This window comes from Corvus brachyrhynchos, unplaced genomic scaffold (genome assembly GCF_000691975.1).
Source record: "Corvus brachyrhynchos isolate BGI_N302 unplaced genomic scaffold, ASM69197v1 scaffold18, whole genome shotgun sequence".
Lineage (NCBI taxonomy): Eukaryota > Metazoa > Chordata > Aves > Passeriformes > Corvidae > Corvus > Corvus brachyrhynchos.
Genome location: NW_008246064.1, coordinates 1,396,070 through 1,417,897, shown reverse-complemented (window position 1 = coordinate 1,417,897; position 21,828 = coordinate 1,396,070). Strand labels below are relative to the sequence as shown.

General features: G+C 43.9%; 1 protein-coding gene across 2 annotated transcripts in view; it reads right to left on the bottom strand.

The window, feature by feature from the left end:
• Window positions 1-21,828, bottom strand: part of OBSCN (obscurin, cytoskeletal calmodulin and titin-interacting RhoGEF) — a 152,211-nt gene that overhangs the window by 91,212 nt on the left and 39,171 nt on the right. For both annotated transcript variants that reach the window (XM_017746776.1, XM_017746775.1), the window contains exons 16-33: window positions 21,015-21,290; window positions 20,281-20,547; window positions 19,548-19,817; window positions 19,005-19,268; window positions 17,372-17,638; window positions 16,950-17,062; window positions 15,112-15,265; window positions 13,678-13,839; window positions 13,444-13,548; window positions 12,501-12,767; window positions 11,675-11,944; window positions 10,607-10,873; window positions 8,989-9,255; window positions 7,652-7,918; window positions 6,519-6,788; window positions 5,807-6,073; window positions 4,799-5,065; window positions 2,951-3,223 (exon numbers count right to left, since the gene is read on the bottom strand). In XM_017746776.1, coding sequence (XP_017602265.1) covers window positions 2,951-3,223; window positions 4,799-5,065; window positions 5,807-6,073; window positions 6,519-6,788; window positions 7,652-7,918; window positions 8,989-9,255; window positions 10,607-10,873; window positions 11,675-11,944; window positions 12,501-12,767; window positions 13,444-13,548; window positions 13,678-13,839; window positions 15,112-15,265; window positions 16,950-17,062; window positions 17,372-17,638; window positions 19,005-19,268; window positions 19,548-19,817; window positions 20,281-20,547; window positions 21,015-21,290 — 4,293 coding nt within the window. The remainder of the gene's footprint in view (window positions 1-2,950; window positions 3,224-4,798; window positions 5,066-5,806; window positions 6,074-6,518; window positions 6,789-7,651; window positions 7,919-8,988; window positions 9,256-10,606; window positions 10,874-11,674; window positions 11,945-12,500; window positions 12,768-13,443; window positions 13,549-13,677; window positions 13,840-15,111; window positions 15,266-16,949; window positions 17,063-17,371; window positions 17,639-19,004; window positions 19,269-19,547; window positions 19,818-20,280; window positions 20,548-21,014; window positions 21,291-21,828) is intronic.

Here is a 21,828-nt window from a genome sequence, read left to right as displayed (position 1 = left end):
AGCCTGTGATCCTGTTCCCCTTTTACGTCTAGTTTGGGACACAAAGTGTCACATGACTACTGAATTTCTATTTCCTATTTTGCATTCTGCTGTTCTCTTATATGACCCTGAAAGACAAAGGACAGTTCCAACAGTGCAATTTCTTGTAGACATCCTTTTGACTTGACTCCTTGACCTGAATCCATGTGTTTAAATCCTGCATCCATCCACACCCTTCTCTGTGAGGGGAAAAATGGGGCTGTTGTGGGAAATTACAAATGTGGTTCTTTTCTAACAGATAATTCTCATCCGGGTCCTACTGAAGTCAACACAGATCTTTGTTTTGTGTGTAATGGCTATTGGGAAAATATCCCCGTGCCACAGAAAGACAGAAAATCGGGATCCTTAACCACCAGCTCCTCTTCATTGCACCATCAAGGTCTTCTCCTTCTTGCACAGCCTCAGGCTGGTTCTTTGTGCCCTAGAAAAATCCTGTGAGCAGCTTGTCCTCCCACTCCATGCTCCGGGGTTCAGGTTGACCATTCCAACAACCCAAATGCTTCTTTTGTTCACACTGGCTTCCCTAATCCAGGTGCAGCTTCTGATCAGTCCATCCCAAGTGTGTAACACCAGCAGCACACAGAACATCCTCTGGTTTGGATAAACACAGCCTGTGCCTGTCAAAACCTCCCTGTCCCTGCTCAAACCTGCCCAGGGGAGTGATTTAACTCACAGAGTGATTTAACTCAGAGACAGAGCTCCTCCTAAGAGGAGCTGGGGCTGGGACAGTGACTCAGGAGAGGCAGGAGCAATTATAAGGTGATATTTGGTGAGCCTTGGTTCTGAGCCTGGTCAGACCCAACTCATACCTAACTCAGAGTTAAAAGACACATCTAAGAAGAGAACTTTTGCTTCAGCTCAGACAACAGCCATTTAGATCACATGATCATAGAACTTTCTGGGTTGGAAGGGCCCTTTAAAGCTCATCCAGTCCAAACCCCCCTGCCATGACCCAGGACATCTTCAACCAGACCAGGCTGCTCAGAGCCCCATCCAACCTGACCTTGAATGTTCCCAGGGATGAAGCATCCACCACCTCGCTGGGCAACCTCCAAGAGTGTTTTACCACATTCATTGTAAAAAACTTCTTCCTTACATCTAATTATATCAACCCTCTTTTAGTTCAAACCATCTCCCCACGTCCTATCAAGCAGGACAGCACCTCATTGATGCTCGTTGGGTGCACTGCTCTGAATAAATCTGGCTGTGTAAAGCAATTGCACGGACAAAGGTGGGGGTGGGAGTTCCCCCCCTTGGAGAGAGCCATCCCTGGAGACAGTTCCAGGAGGTGATCCATCCTCTCTGTGGATTACTTCTTAGCCTGGGGTGTTCTCCTACTGTTCTCTTTTTGGGGTTTGGAATGAGATGGTCTTTAATGTACCTTTTAACCCAAACCATTCTAGGATTTCATTGTTCTCAGAGGCACTTAACTTTCTCAGAGCTAGAGCCAGGTCAGATGAAGGAGTCTCCTGTTTCACATTCTGTCACCTCTCTGGCTCCTGTTCTGGATGATTTGATGAGAACATCTCAGTGCACAACACGAGGTCCCATTTCAGTGTAGTTTCATGGTTTTATTGTTTCAATTAATTACTCTGAGCTTGGTGGTAGGACACAAACCATCGCTCCAGAAGTTCTTACCCTTGACAGTAATAACTGCACTACGTTTGGCTGCTCCATCCTCACACTCACATCTATCACTGTCTCTTTGTTGTGCCCTGTGAATGACAAGTTTGGCCTCAAACCCTGACTGGCTGATGTTATATTTGGAAGAATTCCTAAGGCTCTTCCCATCTTTGCACCACTTCCCAGGGCTGTCTGATCTGGAGATGTCACAGTGAAGGCTCACATCTTCTCCCTCAGTATCTTCAGTGTCAACCAGCTCCTTTCTGAAGGTGCAGAGCTTCTCCAGACTCATATAAAAAACATCTGAGATGGTTCAGAAGAGGTGTGGGTTCTCAGATCACAAGTAATCTGTGAGATTTGCCCCCAGGATTGCTTGTATCGAAGATATAGATCAGGGTTAGTAACAAATAATTTGGTGTTCATGACTATGAAGTCCTCAGGAAGGTACCAGTGATGTTGCAAAATGTTGTTCAAATACCTAATGATACCTGGCAGAAACTGAGAAGAAACGATTTTTCCTGCTGAAGAACAGAAATAATTAGCCTTTTGAAAAGAAAACATTTCATTTTCCCTCCGGAAAAAGAAATCCTTTTTCATTTCTGTAGTTCAGCAAAATTTGGGCAAATTTACAAATTTTGTAAAAAGACAAGTTCTTCGAAATAAATGTGGTTACGGAATAAAATGAGATTATGATCTGACAGGGTGGACACTGTGTGTTCTACATCTCTGGGCAACAAGAAATATTTATATTTCCAGTAAGGAAACATCTCTCTAATCCCACATTCTTGGGCTGTCTGGCATTCGTTTTATTCCTTTGCTACCAAACACTGCAGATTTAACTCAGTTTAACTTCTCCAGAGACAACAATCCATTGTCAGCAATGAATAGCAGGGAACACACACAACGTTGCCCTTCAGACAATGAAAACTGAATTTAAAACTTACTGGTTGCACATTTTTTTTTCATTGAATTAATTGATTTCTCCTCATGAATCATCACCTTATCAGCTTGAGAAAAACTGAACAAGGCATCCACTGTACCATCACTGTATTATAACATTCCCATCTAAATCCAATAAACACTCCAAGAGCTGTCTAGGATTACTAAGTGTTCATTCTCCAGCTGTCATTTCATTGTATAAATAATGCTGTTCTTGCACATATACAGAGAAACAATGATGGTGCCAAATTTTTAGCATTTTTGTGGGGTTTTTTTTCCATCTACCCACATTAACCCCACTTATTTCTACTCATCATTTCCTCTCCTGCAGTTGTGATGATTGATTTACCTTTAACAACCAAACTGGCAGATGTTTTCTTATCACCAGCTTCAAATGTAATGACCCCCGAGTCCTTCAGTGAGAGCTTTTTCAGCGTTAGCAGGTGATATCCACCAGGCTGGGACTGGATCTCATTAAGTTCATTGGTATGGAGTGGGGTTTTATCCAAAAACCACTGCACTCTGCTATAGTCTACGGGAGAGATTCTGCACTTGAACATGGCAGATTCTCCTTCTAACACAGTGACATCCTCCAGGTCTTCCGTTATTAGCACTTTCTGGCCTGAAAGGAACATAAATACATCAATTACTGCAATCTTCCGTTTCTGGCGTGAAAATCGACACGGAAAACTACCAAGATTTCCCCCGTGAGCATTTCAAGAAAAAAATATGTTCGTGATAGAGAAGATTGAAACAGAACTCCCCTGATATTGACCACAAAACCCACTCACAGGAAGATAATATAAAGAGGACACACGCCAAAATACAGTGAAGACAACTTTAAAGCACCAGAAAACATAAAGCAGAACAAGTAGCCAGTACAATGCAAATCCAGGGTTATAAATTTTCTCCTAATGAAGCTCCCTGGAAAGGTTGGAAGGATGAGTCTCTGACAGCATTATTGGGACATAAACATCACAAAGACATGATCCCTCCCCCTTGACAACCTCTGTGATTTTCTAGAGCAAGTATAACTTGCTTTCTATGGGATAGGACCACTGAGCCCACACCTTCTTTGAGTTCAGTCCAAACATAAACCCAGTGGGAAGTGGGGAAAATGTCTGACTGTGGCTTTGGTAAAAAACCCCAAAACATCTGCCCTGAAAACCTGCCTGTATAAATATAAATACATAAATGTAAACACACATACAAAGATAAACCTCACTATAAAGACATATAAAATAAGGTTATCACTGGATACAAAAATATCTTTGATGCTCCTCCTACTTATAAAACCAGAATAGGGTTGTTTTACTTTGATGTTCGTGACAGAGAAGTGTTTTTTCCACTCAGAAAAGCTGGTGTTGAAAACGTCAGAGTGAATTCAGACAGCTCAAAGCCTGAGGTTATGATGGGGATTAAACACATTTCTTTGCTTCTCAAAGAAGCTCTTCTGCTCTAACAGATGATAGAGGAGAAGTCTGACTTTACCCCTTTGTCTTCAATAACTAACTACAATAATTAGCAAATGGAGGCTGTTGCTGCACCTCCATCTGACTATTCTTGAATCATTTTTTCAGAGGGCAGGGTTAGATTAGATATTATAATTAAATTGTTTACTCTGAGGGTGGGGAGGCCCTGGCACAGAGTGCCCAGAGAAGCTGTGGCTGCCCCTGGATCCCTGGAAGTGTCCAAGGCCAGGTTGGATGGGGCTTGGAGCAGCCTGGGATAGTGGGAGGTGTCCCTGCCCATGGCAGGGGGTAGCACTGGATGAGCTTCAAGATCCCTACCAACCCAACCCACTCCATGACCACTCTTTATCCACCACCTTTTAGAAACCACTGCTGCGAAGGGGCATCAAGGACATGGAGAAAAGCCTGGAGGCAGAGTAATTTTCCCTCATCCAACAGCAGGCACTGTGAATCACTTCCATTTTATGTTCACACAGGAACACCAATCTCCCCTCACATGGGCCTTTGGGGGGTTAAATCACACCCAGAGTACTCCAGGTGTAATTGCTTCAATCTGCTGTGCATGTCCAGCTCCACATTCCTATATTTTTGGCCACGTGTTCCTGCCATCATGAGAGGCAGGAGCAGAAATCAGTGGCTCTGCTGTCTTGCTGAGATATAGATCTGCCTGTGCATGTTTCCCATGGCAGAAACGAGATTTACAATCACATTCCTCTCATTCATACCTTGCACAGTTAGCTTGGCTCTGGACTGGGCATCGCCAATGTCACAACTGTAAGTGTCACTGTCACTTTTCTCCAAGTTCTTTATGGTCAGCTGGAGGACTTGTCCTTTCTGTGTCATCTCGTACTTCCTGCCAGCCTTGAGCTCAGCGATGCCTTTCCTCCAGACCACAGAGGATGCAGCTCTCTCACTCTGGCACACAAAAACTGCAGTTCCGCTTTCATCGACTTTCAGGTCTGAGAGCTCCTTGACAAAATAATTAGGCTTTTCTGGAAGGAAAAAAAAGAAATAAAAAAAATAATGACAGAGACAGACTTGTCACCCAAACTAATCCTGAACTTCCAGAGTGGCTTTTGGATCCCCTCCACCCCCACTTGTAGAATTTTTAAGTAAATAATCATAGAATCAATTAGCTTGAAAGAGATCTTTAAGATCACCAAGTCCAACCACTAATTTGACTATTTGACTAAACCATGTCCCCAAGCACCACATCTAAACATCTTTTAAACCCTCCAAGGATGGTGACTCCACCACCTCCCTGGGCGCCCTGTTCCAATGCCTGACCACCCTTTCCATGAAGAAATTTCTCATAACACCCAATCTAAATCTTGAGGCCATTTCCTCTCATCCTGTCAGATGGAACACATCTAAGAAGATCACCAGCTACCCCTCCCATCACAGGACATATCAAGTGAAATATCTCCAGGAAACTTCAATGCCATGATCCAGGTACTGGTGAGGTCTCCACTTGCAGACAGTTTTCATCGCTCATATTCAAAACAGAATAATTCAAATTATCAGTTTTAATTGGCTTGTTACAGAGCCCATAAGATTGTGCAGCATCCACAAGGTGTTTTTTCATATCTTACTTTTTTAAGCTTTTAATCGATGTTTTTTGAAAACTAAAAATGATCCTGCCCAGGGAGATGGAGGAGAAGAACACCTCCCATGGTTGTAGATATCGACCTCAAACTCTGAACCTGCCAGCTCCTCTGCACCCTTCAGCTGACCTTGCACTGTGATCCTGGCTGTTGTTTTGGAGGTCTCTGTCTCACAGGTGTATTCCCCACTGTCCTTGACTGTGGAGTCACGGATGGTGAGAATGGCCCGTGTTCCCTCTTGCTGCAGATCATACTTCTGGCTTTTCCGGATTGCTTTGCCATCCTTGTACCACCTGATGTTCACATCAGCTTTGGACAATTCACAGCTCAGGCTGATGTCCTGCCCTGCTGGTGATGTTTTATCCTCCAGCTCTTTTGTGACCTCAGCAGGTTTTTCTGCAGAGATTTAAAAAAAAAAAAAAAAAAAAAAAAAAAAAGGACCTTTGAATGAAAATCATCTCTATATGGTTGGGGTTTCTGCAATTCAAATCATAGAATTCCAGAATGGTTTGGGTTGGAAAAGACCTTAAGGATCATCTCATTCCAACCACTTGCCATGGGCAGGGACACCTCCCACTATCCCAGGCTGCTCCAAGCCCCATCCAACCTGGCCTTGGACACTTCCAGGGATCCAGGGGCAGCCACAGCTTCTCTGGGCACCCTGTGCCAGTGCCCCACCACTCTCACAGGGAAGAAATTCTGCTGTATATCTAACCTAAATTACTCCTCCTTCAGTTTGAACCCAAATATCCACAAAGTGTTTGTGTCCATAGTTTGCTGGCAAACTTCATGAAAATTCCCCCCAGGAAATCAACCCCCAGAACCTTTCTGATCCTGTTACCTTTCACAACCAGAGAAGCCTTGGAGGTGAGACCACGGGCAGTGAAGATGACTTCCCCAGTGTCATCAGGAATCACATTTTTGATGCTCAGTGTGTATTTCCGACCCGCATTGGAAGCCCTAAATCTCCCCCCGCTTTCCACTTTTCTCCCGTTCAGCGTCCAGCTGAAGTCATCAATGCTTTCATGGGACAAAATGCACTCAAAAGTGCAATCTTCTCCCTCCTGGATTTCAGTGTTTTTGAGCCTTTTGGTGATGCCTATGTTCAGTTCTGGAGAACAAAAATTACAGCAATACAAGTTAAAAAATGCTTTTATGATAGACATGAGTAGAGTAATGGCATTCTTAACTCGCAAGAGGGGTTTGTCTGCTGCATTGGCAGGACACCACTGCGTTCCTTGCAGATGTCTGTGACATGGGAAGGATTTCTCAGGCTCAGAGTCACCATAAAGTTGTAGAAAAAGGGATATGTGAACCTCCTGGCTGTGCTTGGGAAGGACTGCATGGGGAAGAGCTCAGTAGGGAAGAGTCAAGATTCAATGAGGCAGAGGGGAGAAAAACTGTTGGAAAAGAAGCCTCTGGGACAAAGTGTGAGGTTCTTCTCCATGCTGATAGGAGAAATGGGATGTTTGAATTTTTTAACTTGTTACTCCTGGTGTTCGAACCAGGCAAATTCAAAATTTTTCTCATTAACATTATGAGTTTGGAAGCCATGAACAATTCTTTGTCCTTCAGGCTGACACAAGGATTAGAGGATAGGCTGAACTGCTGGGTTCCTCAGTAGATATTGTCCTGCTTTTGTGTTCCTGCAATGGACTCTGAGTCAATAGCTCAAAATACAAAACAGGTTGCTTGGGGTTTTTTTGTTGTTAGTTGGGATTTTTTGGAGAAATTATTTGTTTTTCTTGGAGGATTTCTGCACCTTAGGAATGTTCAAGGAAGTAAAAATTGTCACTACATTCCTGACACCTGATTTTCACTGAAACCCTCAATATACTTACACCATAATTGACAGGGATTGTTCAGACATCACCATATTATGTGAGATTTATGCAGGAACAGGTGTGAGCCCAAGGGATCAAGCCCAGCCATATTTCCAGCACCCCTTGACAGGCCACTGTCTACAACACTTACCCTGAACGCTGACCTTTGATTTGGCAACATCAGTGCCGATGTCACAGGTGTATAACCCTGCATCTGTCTTTTCAAGGTCGTGGATAAGGAGGCACAGGGTCTTCCCAGACTGTATCTCCTCATACTTTTTGCTAGAAGTGATCTTCACACCATCCTTTTTCCAAACAGGTTTGACCTTCTCTTTGGAGACTTCACATTCCAGTTTGATCACTCCTCGCTCCTCACCGAAAACGTCATCCAAGGATTTCATGAAAACAGCAGGTTTCTCTGAAGGTTAAGGTGCAAAACAGAGAACAACCAGGATGTTTGAGACACTTGCAGTTGCTATCAAATATTTAGAGACTTTGATAAACCCTTGGCAATGTTGCTGATACCAGTGTAGAACCTAAACCAGTGTCACCCTCCAGCACTCCCAAGTCCTTCATCCTGCTCTCAGTCCTTCATCCTGCTGTCAATCCCTTCATCCTAAGATTGTGTTGACACAAGGGGCTGCCCTGACCCAGGTGCAGCACCTTGCACTGGCCTTGTTGAACCTCAACAGGCTCACACAGTCTCACTTCTTGAGCATGTCTGTGTCTCTGGGTGGCACCTCAACCTCCAGGCGTGTCACATGCACCACTCAGCTGGGTGTCACCTACACACTCGCTGAGGGTGCCCAAGATCATGTTAAACCACAGAAATTCAGTTGTGAGACTGAACTTTAAGATGTATGAACGACAGCAGGAAACTGTCTTCTCATGGCTGATTGAGTCCAGCTCCAGAACTGATGTATTAAAAGGCATAGAATCACAGAATATGTTGAGTTGGAAGGGACCCACCAGGATCATTGAGTCCAACTCCTGTCCCTGCACAGGACACTCCAACAATCCCATCCTGTCCCTGAGAGTGTTGTCCAAATGCTCCTGGAGCTCTGGCAGCCTTGGGACCATTATCATTCCCTGGGGAGCCTGGTCAGTGCCCCACCACCCTCTGTGTGAAAAACTTTTTCCTGATATCCAACCTAAACCTCCCATGACTCAGGTCCAGCCATTTCCTCAAGTCCTGTCACTGTCCACCAGAGTGAAGAGATCAGTAAATGCCCTTCCACTTCCCCTCACATGAAGATGTTGAAGCCCACAGTGAGGTCTCCCCTCAGTCTCTTGTTCTCCCAACTGACCGGACCAAGTGACCTCAGCTGCTCCTCTCAAGGCTTCCCCTCCAGACCCTTCATCATCCTCATGGCCCATATTTAATACCTCAATGCTTTTTTATCTATTTAACAGTATTGCCCATGGATTTGGTAAATAATGGCTCATTTGCACTTCTCATTTTCATTCAGGAACGTGGTCTGGACCCACCTATCACCTTCAGCCGCACGCTCTCTGACACCTTGTCTGACTTCATTGTCACCGTGCCAGCATCCTCAGGCTTCACCTGCTTCATGGTCAGTGTGTAGCACTTGCCAACGTTCTTGATGTCGTTGAAGTTGTTGGTGTAGAGGAGGGTGCCATTGAGGAACCACTCCACGTCCTCGTCGTCGTGGGACAGCTCGCAGGAGAATACAGCAGAACTGTCTTCCTCAATCTCCACGTCCTGCAGGTGCTTGAGGACCTCTACATTGCGGGCTGAGGGAAACCAAGGGGCACCGTCACCACCATCATCATAAATCAGTTGTTAACACAAACGATTTCATGGAGTTTTATAGATTATTTGTTCTGGTCTCCTGCACACCTTTGGTCACCACATTCATTTACTTGGTTCTGCATTTGCTCCAACAGGGGAAAAAAAAAATCCATTAAAAAGACTAATTAAAAATGGTCTAGAACCCTCAGTTCTCTTTTAATATATAAATCAGTTTGGGGGTTTTGTTTGTTTGTTTTTTATTTGAAAATAAGTCATTCTTTCGACAATGGTTTTGGCCACAAAGGCAAAGTACAAAGAGATTAAGCAACTTGCTCAGGTTCAGGGAGCAACAGGATTTTGATTATTTTCTTTCCCAGTCCTTGGGCAGAGGTTTCTCTTTGCAGCCTCTCTGCTCATGGAATGTTGTTTCTCAAGGATGAGATAACTCAGAAGAGGTTTTGGGAGTATTACTTTATTTTTTTTTTTTTTAATATATACATTTGTTTGGATAGAATGGAGTCACAGAATCATTTAGGTTGGAAAAGACCTTTAAGATCGAGTCCAACCATTCCCCCAGCACTGCCAAGGTCACCATGAAACCACATCCCCAAGTGCCACATCCACACAACTTTTAAAGCCCTCCAGGGATGGTGACATCACCACTGCCCTGAGTAGCTCATTTCAGTGTTTGACAACACATTCAATGAAGAACCTCTGCAAGGCCAAACTGCTACCAAGAGCTGCTCCTTGGACTTTTGGAAATGATTCTGTGGCTCAGCTCCAAGTCTTGCTGGAAGTGACACAGTGAACACCTTTTCTTACCGCGTCACCTGAGGGGAAGAACTGGCCAAAAACAATTCCATGACCAGATGAGGTAGAACATCACTATGAATAACAATCGTACTCAGATATAAAATAGCAGCTATAAAATGTATATATGGCAGATATACAAATGCACAGCAGATAGACAAGCTGACACAGCCATCAGGAGGTGAAAACCACAGCCAAGATCACCAGAATCAGAGGTCTGTAGCAGTTTAACATAAAGGATATCTTTAGTTAGAAGCACCAGAGGTCTAATTCCTCCTATGAAATGGACAATAATGTGTCTTGACAAGTGTTAATTCCCACCTCACCCAGATAGTGCCCTCCCACACGTTACATCACCAACTTCACAGCAAGAGATGGATTTCAGCACCGTGGAATCTGCAGTTTGTTTGTGACACTGCATTTATATAAAATTAGAAGATAACTGTGGGAATCTACCTCTCCTCAGGAGGAGGAACCCAGAGTGAAACAGGGAATCATACAGAGCAGCACCAGGCCAGCCCTGCTGCCACAAACCTCTCGTACCTTCAACGCTCAGCGTGGCTTCGGTCTCGGCAATCCCAGCCTTGCACTTGTATACGCCGGCGTCCTCAGGCTTCACCTTCATGATCTTGAGCTCTGCTGAGTGCTGCTCCCGCTTGATTTTGTACTTCTCCGAGGGCTCAATGAGCACTTGGCCCTTGAACCACTTCACATGCTTTGGGGAAGGCCTGAAGTCACAGGACAGAATGACCGAGTGTCGCTCCAGGACAGTCTTGTCCTCCAGTTTCCTGGTGATCTGGATGTGGTAATCTGCAAAGCAGGGGTGGGAAAGAAGAATGGATCCATCTAAAGAAGAGGAAGGTCTTAATTTGTATTTCTTACCCATTAATTTCATACATGACTTTCACAACTGTTTTGTGAACTGCTCAGGTCCTGCTACAAGTGTCTCTAACAGAGCTCATGCGCTTTGAAGCTACAACAGCACAGTGATCTATAGGGAAAGCTGATTTCTGTAAGATAATACTGTATATTAACCACCAAATTCACGGCCCACTTCTGGCTCAGGGCTCGCTGAATTGCTCTCTAACTGAGGTTTTCATTCAAGTAAGAGCAAATTAAAGACAAAACAAGGACTTCAGGATGTGATTGGAGAGATTTACCATAGTGACAGCAGAAGACAAAAAGCCTTGAGGCTTTGTCCTAGATCAAGTCAATGACAAAATGAATTAAGTAAATGAGCTATCAAGATTGTCTCATTCAGAAATGGGACAAAATAAACTCTCCTGGCAATTTCATCTGTTTTGTCCTCCTTGGTAAAGTCAAGAGAATAAAAATAAACCAAAAACCAGTTTTAGCTTGATAGATTTGAATACCAGGGACACCAAAGTCATTTAATCACATCCCTTGCTAGGACATTTCCAGCTCAGCTGGTACATCCAGCATTGCTCCCAACAACTTGTAGCTGGGAACTAAAGAAATCTTCCAGGTACACACACATTTCCAAGAACCCAGTGGATCTTAGAGAGCATCTATAACAAATTACTTTCCAGGTACTATGAGAGGGAAGATCTTTGTTCTGATTCACATAAAATATAAGAAATATCACATTACCTCTGACAAGCAGGTTCGCTGTGGATTTGGATTTGCCAATGGAGAACTGGATGGTGCCTGTCATATCAACACTTGTTTTTATTATTGTCAGCCTGTGGATGGTGCCTTCCTGCTGCATGATGATGTTTCTGCCAGCCTGCAAGGCTGCTCCCTTCAGAAACCACTTGGCAGGTTTCACAGATGGAATGGATGTCTCACATTCAAATTTGGCTTCTTCAGGCTCAGTCACATCCTCATCACACAACTCTTTTACAATATTAATGGCTTGCTCTGGATGGAACAAGAGAGCAGGGATTTAGGACTTGTGAAAGCTTTTCCATTATCAGCCTGAACACTCATGTCATCTTTTCTGCACTTATGAACTCGAAAGGCCTTAAAACATCTTTTTTTTCTGTATAAAAGAAAACAGATATTGCTGGTCACAAGCCAGAAAGTGAATCAGTATCTCTTGATTCCTAGTCCTAATTCTAAAGCCACCTTCCTATTCTGATATCAAATATAGGGCACTATAAAATGGAGAAAAAAGTTCATTGGAATGCAGATGTTGATAATAGGAGCTGCAACATTTATCTGAAAAACAGACTTTTCCAATACATTTGATAAACATCTGTGGAATGGGAATTTCCTCATTTTCCTTAGTAGAATATGCTACACATTCATTTTTCAAGATGTTCCCGTGTGTAAAAGGATTCAACACCAATGGACTTCAGAATAAACCACATCAAACAAAAATCCTTTTTAAGCAGTATTGTGTTTCCAAAGTAAATGACAAGTGAATCCCATCCTCCTCCCAGGGCAATCCAGGGGTGAAAAAGGGGGGCTCTACCTTCAACGAAGAAATTAGCACTGGTTTTGTCATCGAAGGCGTCGCACGTGTAGGTGTCCTCATCTTCGTAGTCGGCATCGTTGATGATGAGTTTCCGATAGACATCCTCACTCACGATTTCGTATTTGTCACCAGGGTGAATTTCCACGTCCTTTTTGAACCACCGGACCTTGGCGTTGGCTCGGGACACCTGACACTCCAGGACCCCCCGGTGCTTCCAGAGGGCGATCTTATCCCGCAAAGGCTTCACGATTTTTACGGGCAGCTCTAAGAGAGGAAAAAAAAAAAAAAAAAATGGAGTAATCAGTACAGTCTCCATAAAAACTCATAGGCAATATTTCTTTTATGTTCAGTAATTTGGATGATGACAGGAATCCCCGCTATGCTGAGCATTCAATTAACAAGTTTAATTAGCAAGAGCTAATTAAAGGGAAACTCTTCCTCCATATTTTACCACTGGAGTGGCTGAACTGCAGCAATAACCGGTGATTTCCTCAACACCCGACAGCAGCGCTATGGCAAAGCCAGGGACTGATCTCCAGTTTCCCGAGCTCCTCAGCAGTGTGTTAATTCCAATTTCTTCTTTCTCTCTCCCTCTATCACATTGTTTTAGTTAAACACACACGAAAAAAATGCTGTTTTCTGTTATAGCATACACCAAAAAGTGAAAATGCAGGAGAAAGTCAACCTACAGCTTTTTCCCTCAAATTTCACACTAACTTTAAATGTCTAAAGGTGCAAATACAACCTCCTGAGAAAAATAACTGTAATTAAGCCAAAATAAACTCCCAGCTGATATTTACCAGGCAGAACAGTAGGCAGGAGTTTTTCTTTCCCTGTACGCTGTAGGATTTTTCTTAACCTTCACATCTAAAGCGAAGGAAGTGAATTGGTTTGTAACGTGACAGAGCAGAAGCAGTGCTGGCACAAAGAGCAAAATTACCTTTTACAGTTAGATGAGCGCGAGATTCTGCCTTTTCTGCTACAAATTTGATCTCGGCCGCATCCTCGACGCAGACGCGCGTGTAAGTCAGGGAATAGGTCTTTCCTGGGGACAGACACACAACCAGACATGGCTCAGCTTCCCCAGAGCAAAACCCTATTTTCTAGTCTCCCATCCCAGCTCCTACTCCAACCCACCCCCATTCCAGAACAAAATCCCCCTTTTTGCTCCTACCATCCTGGCGCATTTTGATGTTGTCGGAAGTCTTCAGCTTGTTGTCGTTTTTGTACCACTGGGTTTCGACCTCATCGTGTGAGATCTCACAGAAAAATGATGCACTCTCGTATTCGTTCACTTCCACATCTTCCAGTGGTTTTACAATCTTGATATCTCGGGCTGTGAAATCATAAAGGCAATTATTTTTTGGGGGGTTCTCCATAAGTGAGTGTGGTGTGTTTACCTTTTGCATAATGACGTGAAAAAAAAATGGGATTTTGTGTTATTGTAGAGCAGCCTTTCTTCCTTTTGATGGCTGAAGCTTATTGCAAGAAGATTTTATGGATGCTGGAACTTCCTACAGGTATTCATGAAAGAAACACACATTCATGAAAGAAAATCCACCAAGAGAAACTAAACACAAGTCTACAATCTCTTAGGTCACTATAAACATGCCTCATTCATGCTTCTCTGCATGCTCACTTCTGTTTTACATTGGAGAGATCTTTTTTCAAAGTCTCCTGAACTGAGTATAACCCTCTTTAACTCTGACCTTGGCACTCCTTTTGTCAGAACTGACCTGTTTATCTGTGCTACTGCAGCCCTTTCCTTTTGAAAGAGAAGGCCTTGACACAGCTTGGATCAGCCTCAGGAGCAAAGTTGAAATGCAAGCAACAACCCATCCCAATCCCAAAACCAAGGATAAAAGGGAGAGTTCAACAGAGCAACAGGACAGATGTTCATGAAGATCTGGCTGACCCCAAGTGGCCACACGAGGACAGCATCTAGTAAGTGATGAGAAAGATGCTCTGTCTTTCAATAAGAAAGAGCTGGTCTGTTTTTCAGATGCCCTTCTGGAAAATAACATCTGCCAGGGCACAGCAGAACTATCTGTTGAGTAACTTGCCTTTCTCTCAGAGCTTATCTCAGGTGCTTCAGAGCCTGGTGACAAAACACACCTGGTGATTCATCAGCTGGTCAGCACAACACTAGAGGGAAAAACTGCCTCGAGCATAAAGGAGAGGTGCAGGCAGAAATAATGACCCTTTCCTTAGCATTTACAACCTAAAAATTAGGGTACTACTTCAGCTCATACCCAAGGCTTGTGCAGTCCCTGTTCAGGGAAAGTCCCCCTGAGACAATAGTGCCACCCACCCACGTCAGCAGCAGCCACTGCCTCCCTGCTTTGTGCCAGGCTGTCCGGTATTTCCTGACATGACAATCCAGAAACACTATTCAGTCTCCAGAGAATAGAAATCACTTACAACAAAAGGAAAACTAAGTTAGGACCTCTTCCAAAAATACTGCAAGGGCAAAGCAAGAACAGGACACCAGGAAGAGAAACTTAACCAAAATGAGCAACTGTGTAAAACAAACACTCCACAAAGAATTTCTTGCTGTATAGCCAAAAATACTGCAGTAAAGGTATTTTTCTACTCCAGCCAAACATACCATGAACCTTTAGAGTAGCTGATGTCTTGTCTTCAGCTGCTTGACACATGTAGGTTCCCTGGTCTTCATATTCACACTTATGAATAATGAGGCTTCTCTTATTTCCTTGGGAGATGATCCCAATGTTTTTACTTTGCCGGATCTCCTTCCCATCCTAGAAGGGGAAAAGGCCAAAGAAGATCACCCTCAACTCCTGTACCTCTGCAGTGAGTAAAACAGACACTCAGATCTGTGCTTATTTCATCCTTCTCATTGGACTTAAAGGAAAACTGTGTTTAAAGGAACATGTGGTGAAATTTCATCACACCTCAAAGATTTCAGGAAGCTGGAATGGCTGAAGAACACACGGAACTTTTGGATGATCTCTGACATCTTTTTGAAGTCTTAAAACTGTACAGAACTGGCAGTAAGCCCCTTCAGAAAAAAATGGGTTTAAACTAAAAGAGGGTCAATTTAGATGTGAAATAAGGAAGTTTTTTACAATGAGGGTGATAAAATAGGTTGCCCAGAAGGTGTGAAACATAGATTTAGAAGAAACAGAGAGATTTTAGTCATGGGCTATTAGTTAGAATAGGAAGGAATTTGGGCCCAGCTAGAGTTAATTAAAATAGTTGAGAGCTGGACCTGAAATGGGTTTTAAGATGTTAGTAACTGATTACCAAATAACTGATGATCTGTCATTTGGATGTTTGCTTAGCTGTGCTTAGAACGAGGAATAGAAACTTTGATAAGTTGGTGTAGGGAACAAGGAGAATTACCAATTTCCTCCCTTGGTGGGAACCCGTTCAAAAGTCACGCAAGAGGAAACTTAGAGGTCACTAAAGTAATTAGGATTGTTGAAGTCCAGAGAGGCAAAAAGGTCAAAATGAGGAAGATGAGTTCCTTCATCTTTCTTGGGACCACTGACCCAATTCAAGACCACCGACTCCATTCAGGACACACACTACACATGCTTAATGACATTTAAGCTCATTTCCATACGAAGCAGAGAATGGGAGGTGTTAATGTTATGAATGTGCATTTGTATTTTGGATATTCATAATATTTGGAAATAAAAAGTGTCGTGTTTGCTTGTATCGGGGCCCTGTGTCTTAGGGAGCTATCCCACGCAGTGCCTGGCACCAAATAAAACATTCACTTTCTAACTCTGAACTGTGAGAGAGTTTTTGTCCATCTCAGTTGGATATCGATATTAGATCCATATTCACATTTTGGTAAATCAGGTGGTGGATGCCCCATCCCTGGAAACACTCAAGGGTGGGTTGGACAGGGCTCTGAGCAACCCGATCTGGTTGAAGATGTCCCTGCTCATGGCAGGGGGTTTGAAATGAGATGACCATTTAGAGGTACCTTCCAGCCCAAATTCCACCTTGAAGAATTGCGGCTATCCCAAATTAAGGAAAGTATCAGCTGAGCCCCAAGGAAGGTACATGAAATGCCAGGGCTGATCCCCAAAATGGCTGTCTAAGGAAAGGGAACTGGACTGTCACTGACTGAGGAAATTGAGGCTTCCCTTTGAATCACAGTTCCCAAAAAGGCTGTAAATCCTGGGTGAAAACTGCTTGGTGTGGAGTAAAACACAAGACTGCAAATCTGTAACAGCAGTGCTCATGTTCTGTGCAAGAATAGAGAAGTTTAACTTTCAACCCAATATAAAACAGTAAATACAAACCTGAGAGTGATAAACTGGGAGAGTAAATGAACACAAGGAAAAGAGAACAATGCAAACAGCTACTGCAAAAGTTCAGGCCCACATGCCCTGGAAGTGGAAAGAAAGGCTCTCATTGCCTTCCAGAGAAGTCAGAAATTAAAATATCACCATCCATTAAGTGCTGTACCTTGAACCACTTTACATTGGCATTGGGTTTGGACAGCTCACACTCAAATGTAGCCTTGAGCTTCTGAGTTACACTGACATCTGCCAAAGGTTTGCTGATCCTCACAGGTAATTCTGGAAAGAGAAAGTCCAATGAATGGGGGATGGGGTCACACAAGCACTGATGGGTAGGCAGAGCCCAGCTTTCATGATTAATAAAATTTGTATTGATTTGGGCACTTTATCATTCCCTCCCACTTTATCATTGTTCTGTGGACAGTGATGCCACAATGATCCCCTTGGCATTAGAAGGAAACATTACTGTGCTTTACAGCCCTTGCAATTACAAGGAAAATTTGTTGCCCTCTTAAGTTTGTTCTCCAGGTCAGGAGAAGACAACTGCATCCACCCCAAGCAGGGTCAGAGCCTTCTGTGGCTGTGTACCTGTCACAGTGAGCCTCCCTGATGAACTAATGCCTTCTGCTTTGAAGGAGATGAGTCCTGCATCTTCCAGAGCCACCGAGGAGAGAGTTAGGGAGTGTTTCTTGCCCAGGACACCAAAGCTGATGTTGGGTGCAGGTTTCAGCCGAACTCCGTCCTTCTGCCAGGTCCCCTCCACGTCCTCATGTGACACCTCCACCTCAAAGGTGACAGTCCCTTTCTCAGCCACTTGCAGGGGCTGAAGGCCTTTCACCAGCTTGATCTGCCTCACTGGAAAACAACATGGAGAAGTTGGAGATCTCACACCGTCAGCTGTGAAATAGCCTCAGAACTTCCAAACTGTACTATTTCCTATTCCTCAGGCAGCTACCTGCCAGTTAATGGGCATTTTCCAATTAAACAACCACTTTTACAGGAAATGAAACTTGTCCATGACCCCACTGCTAAAATAGCTGCTATTTTTCAAATTGCTGTTTTCAGTTGGGACAAATGGGTCAAACAAATATCACTGAAAACATCACCGGCCCCTTTTCGGCCAAGGTCTATCAGTTTATAGTGTAAGAAAGACAAGTAAGTCCATGGCAATACTGTGCAGTGGTTCAATTAGGATAAAACAAGGATGGGAGGAAAAGGCTGCAGTAGAAGGGCAAAAAATTCCAGGACATGGTGCAAAATGTGCTGACACCTCACAGGTTGGTGGCCAAAGCATGCATGTTTTGGGTGGATGTTACCTGTTCCTATGACAAGACATCCATGCCCTATCATCTGGTAAAACAGATTTACTGTTTAAACTTGTTTCACCACTAAAAGTAATTACGTTGCCAATTAAAAAAAAACCAAAATCACGATGAAGGCTCCAAGACCTCTCCCGACAACCTATTCAGTCATCTGACCATTAAAAAGCTTTTTTGTAATATAACCTGGATTTTTCTCACTGCACCTGAAGTCCATTATTTGCTGGCATCATGGAATTTGTTCCCTTCCACTTTGTAATAGACTTCAAGCACCTAAAAGACTGTTTTCAAGTCTTTCCTCACCTGTTATTTATGACTAGTCCAGCACCAGTTGGTGGCAAGGACTTTATGGACAAAATTGGACAGTCCTTAAGTGCTTAAATCCTGTCTTCACCTGTCCTGTGACAATTATGACAAAAAGATGTAGGAAAGGGACAGAAGTACAGGGCTATGGATGAGGCACCATCCGTTCACCTGAGAGGAAAACACCCTCAGGGAGAAGATTTTTCTCTTTTAGTTTTTTAGATCATGGCTGAACATAGAGACATTCTGAATGAGGTGGTTTGCAGAGAAAAATCAGGACAATGGATGGCTGAAGAGGGAATGTTTTGCTAAAAAATCATACAAAGGAAAAACACAGAGCATATCAGGGAGTGAGAAAGAGAGCAAAGAGAAGAATCTTTTAAGAAGCTTAATGGTCCAAGCTGGTGAGAGGAGATGGAGGCAACAGGAACCAGCCAGACATTCTCTGCTCACTGCCATTGCTTTCACCTCCTCTCAGTCATTTGACTGGTGGCCAAGCCCATGGTTGTGTCCCTGTGTCCCCATGATAATGCAGAGACCAGAATCCACCTGCAAACCCTGCCCAGGGTATTTATAGAACTGAGGACCAATGAACTCACTTTCCACATTGATCTTGGCTTGGGTCTTGTCATCGGGGCTCTCGCAGCAGTAGAAGCCCCGGTCTGCGAAGGAGATGTCCTTGACCACCAAGGTGTGCTTTGTTCCCTCAGCTTTGATCTCTATTTTGTCACTGGGCTTCAGCACGATGCTGTTCCTCATCCATTTCACCTCTGCAGGCTTGGTCAGCTCTACCTCCAAGGTCACTGTCTCCCTCTCTTCAACTGTTTTGGGCTCCAGCTTCTTCTTGAATGAGATTGAGGCCTCTGCAAGAGAGGAAATATTAGTAGGAATGTAGAGGATCCAGAAAATAGGCTTTGAGAGAGAATTAAACCAGTGGCTCATGTATCTCCAAATCCAAAGGGTTCTGGGCACCCTTATTTAATGATGCCAAAGCAGAATTTAATTAGAGGGAAAGCCACATAAAACAACATCATAGAATGGTCTGGGTTGGAAACGACCTTAAAGATCACCTAATTCCAAGCCCCTGCCATGGGCAGGGCACCAGTGTGCCAGCCTGTCAAAGGGGCACTGCCACCTCTTACCTCGGACTCGGAGCTTGGCTGTGCTTTCCACGCCCTCAGCACTGGCAGTGATTTCAGCTGCATCTTCCAGTGTCAGGTCAGTGATGGTGAGGCTGTGGTTGGTGTCCTTCTGAGAGATCACGTATTTCTTGCTGGCTTCAATCTTGGCACCGTTCCTGAGCCAGGTGACCACAGCATCACTGGGAGAGACAGTGCACTTGAACACAGCCTCTTTTCCTTCCTCAGACACCACGCTGTTGAGACTTGTGACGAATTTCACCACTCTGGGAGCTGATGGATAGGAGTAAAACATTTAGGAGCATTTCTTTGAGACTTGGCATGAGCACCTTCCAACAGCCAAAATCTTCCACGATTTTATTGGAAGCATCAATTTGATTACTTGCAGTAAGTGATCACAATACTGGGTCATCACATTCCCCATGTCTGAGTAAATTTTGTATACAAAGAGAGGCAATAAAAGAGGGGGGTAAAAACCCATCTTATATTTCAGAATTTGACTTCCAGCCTCAAAGGCAATACGAAGGTCAATATTAAGAGACCTGAGCTCAACAGGTCTCACAATCATTACGTTTTTCACAAATAGAGGTTCCACTGACACTTAGAGGGGAGTTCTGTATTTTGTTCTCAACAAAGGAGACAGTCCAGACACATGAACAAACTCAGCTTTGCAGGGTTGTAACAGCTGAGGACAAAACCCAGGGATCCCTCCACATTGTCACCATTAGAGACGTACGTTTGGGGACGATGGTGATGCTGCTCTTGTCATCCCTGGACTCGCAGGAATATTCTCCCTCATCCTCAGCACGGATCCCTGTTATTGTCAGGGTTCGTTTGATCCCCTCCTCATGGATCTGGAAGCGTTTGCTGGGCTTGATCTCCACGCCCTTCCTGCTCCACGTCACCTTCCCTTTGGCGTGGCTCAGCTCACAGCTCAGGGATACACTGCCGCCAATCTCTGCTGTCACGGCCTCCAGCTTCTTGGCAAACTTCACTGGGATTTCTGAGATCCAGGAGAAGGGAAAATTGTGAGGGAGGAAAAGATAAGAAACCTGTTCTAAGAAAACTGGTTCTGCCCAACTTTGGAAAAAAAATAAATAAATAAATAAAGACAATGGCCTTAAACATTTGGGGCTCAGGGGAGACAAAATCTAACCAGAAATGTGGAAATTCAGGCAGATTCTTTGACATGGTGTTTTCAGATCACTGTCATTCTATAAGGGGATACAGAAACAGGAGGGGAGCAAACACCAGAACTACCCATCGTAGGCTTCCTTATCCCCAAGTGGCCAGCAAAGGATAAAAACTGGGAATTTGGAAGCTGGGGAACTTTGCTGGTCCATGGTGGGGCATCCAGAGAAACTACAACAAGCCTTGAGATTGGAGGAGTTTTTGGAAGAGTTTGGATTCCACCTCCATCATGAGAGAAGTGCAGCTGTTGGGTTGGGCCATGACCTGGGCACTGCTCACCTTTCACCTGGACTCTGAATTCCTGCTTGTCATTCTTTGTCTGGCAGGTGTACAGGGCAGAGTCTGTGCTCTCGGCCGCGTTCACCGTCAGTGTCCTGGACGCCCCCTCACTCTTGATCACACATCTCTTGCTCGCTTTGATTTCTGTGCCATCCTTGAACCACCTCACTGCAGCGGTTTCAGGCGTGACTGAGGTTGTCAGTGTGATGCTTTCATGTTCTTGAACAATGAGAGGCTCTTTCTGGACAACTTTCTTTTCAAATTTCGCCTCTGGTTCTAGAAAAGACAATAAACCAGGAAAAGTAAGAATTTATGCTCAAATCCTTGACACAGCAGTTTTATATTGCTCCCTCTTCAGGACCCACACCATCCTTAACCTGCAATAATCCAGGGAATATGGCTGGATACTTGTGGCTGGTATAATCTTTTCCTGAGTGGGAAGAAAGAAAATGACAACTCAGACAACTCAGAACTTCTGCTTAGAAGAGAAGCAGAGGAAAGGAAATGCAAATATTTATATTTTATCTGCTGCCAATAAAAAGCTTGTTTCTTAGAAGTAAAAACACCTATATAATTTTCTTTCCCCTTCCATTTTTAGGATTTTCAATAAAATTAAGAAGAAACATTAATAGGCTAAACCTGAATTTATAGTCTGTTTTCTATTTGCTCCACTGGCAGGAAGGTTGGAACTCGATGGTCTTTTAAAATTTCTTCCAACCCAAACCATTCTGTGATTCCAGTCCCTTCCTCTTGGCCCCTTCTCTATCTTGTACAACACTTTGTCACAAAATTGGGCATTTTTGGGGCACACATA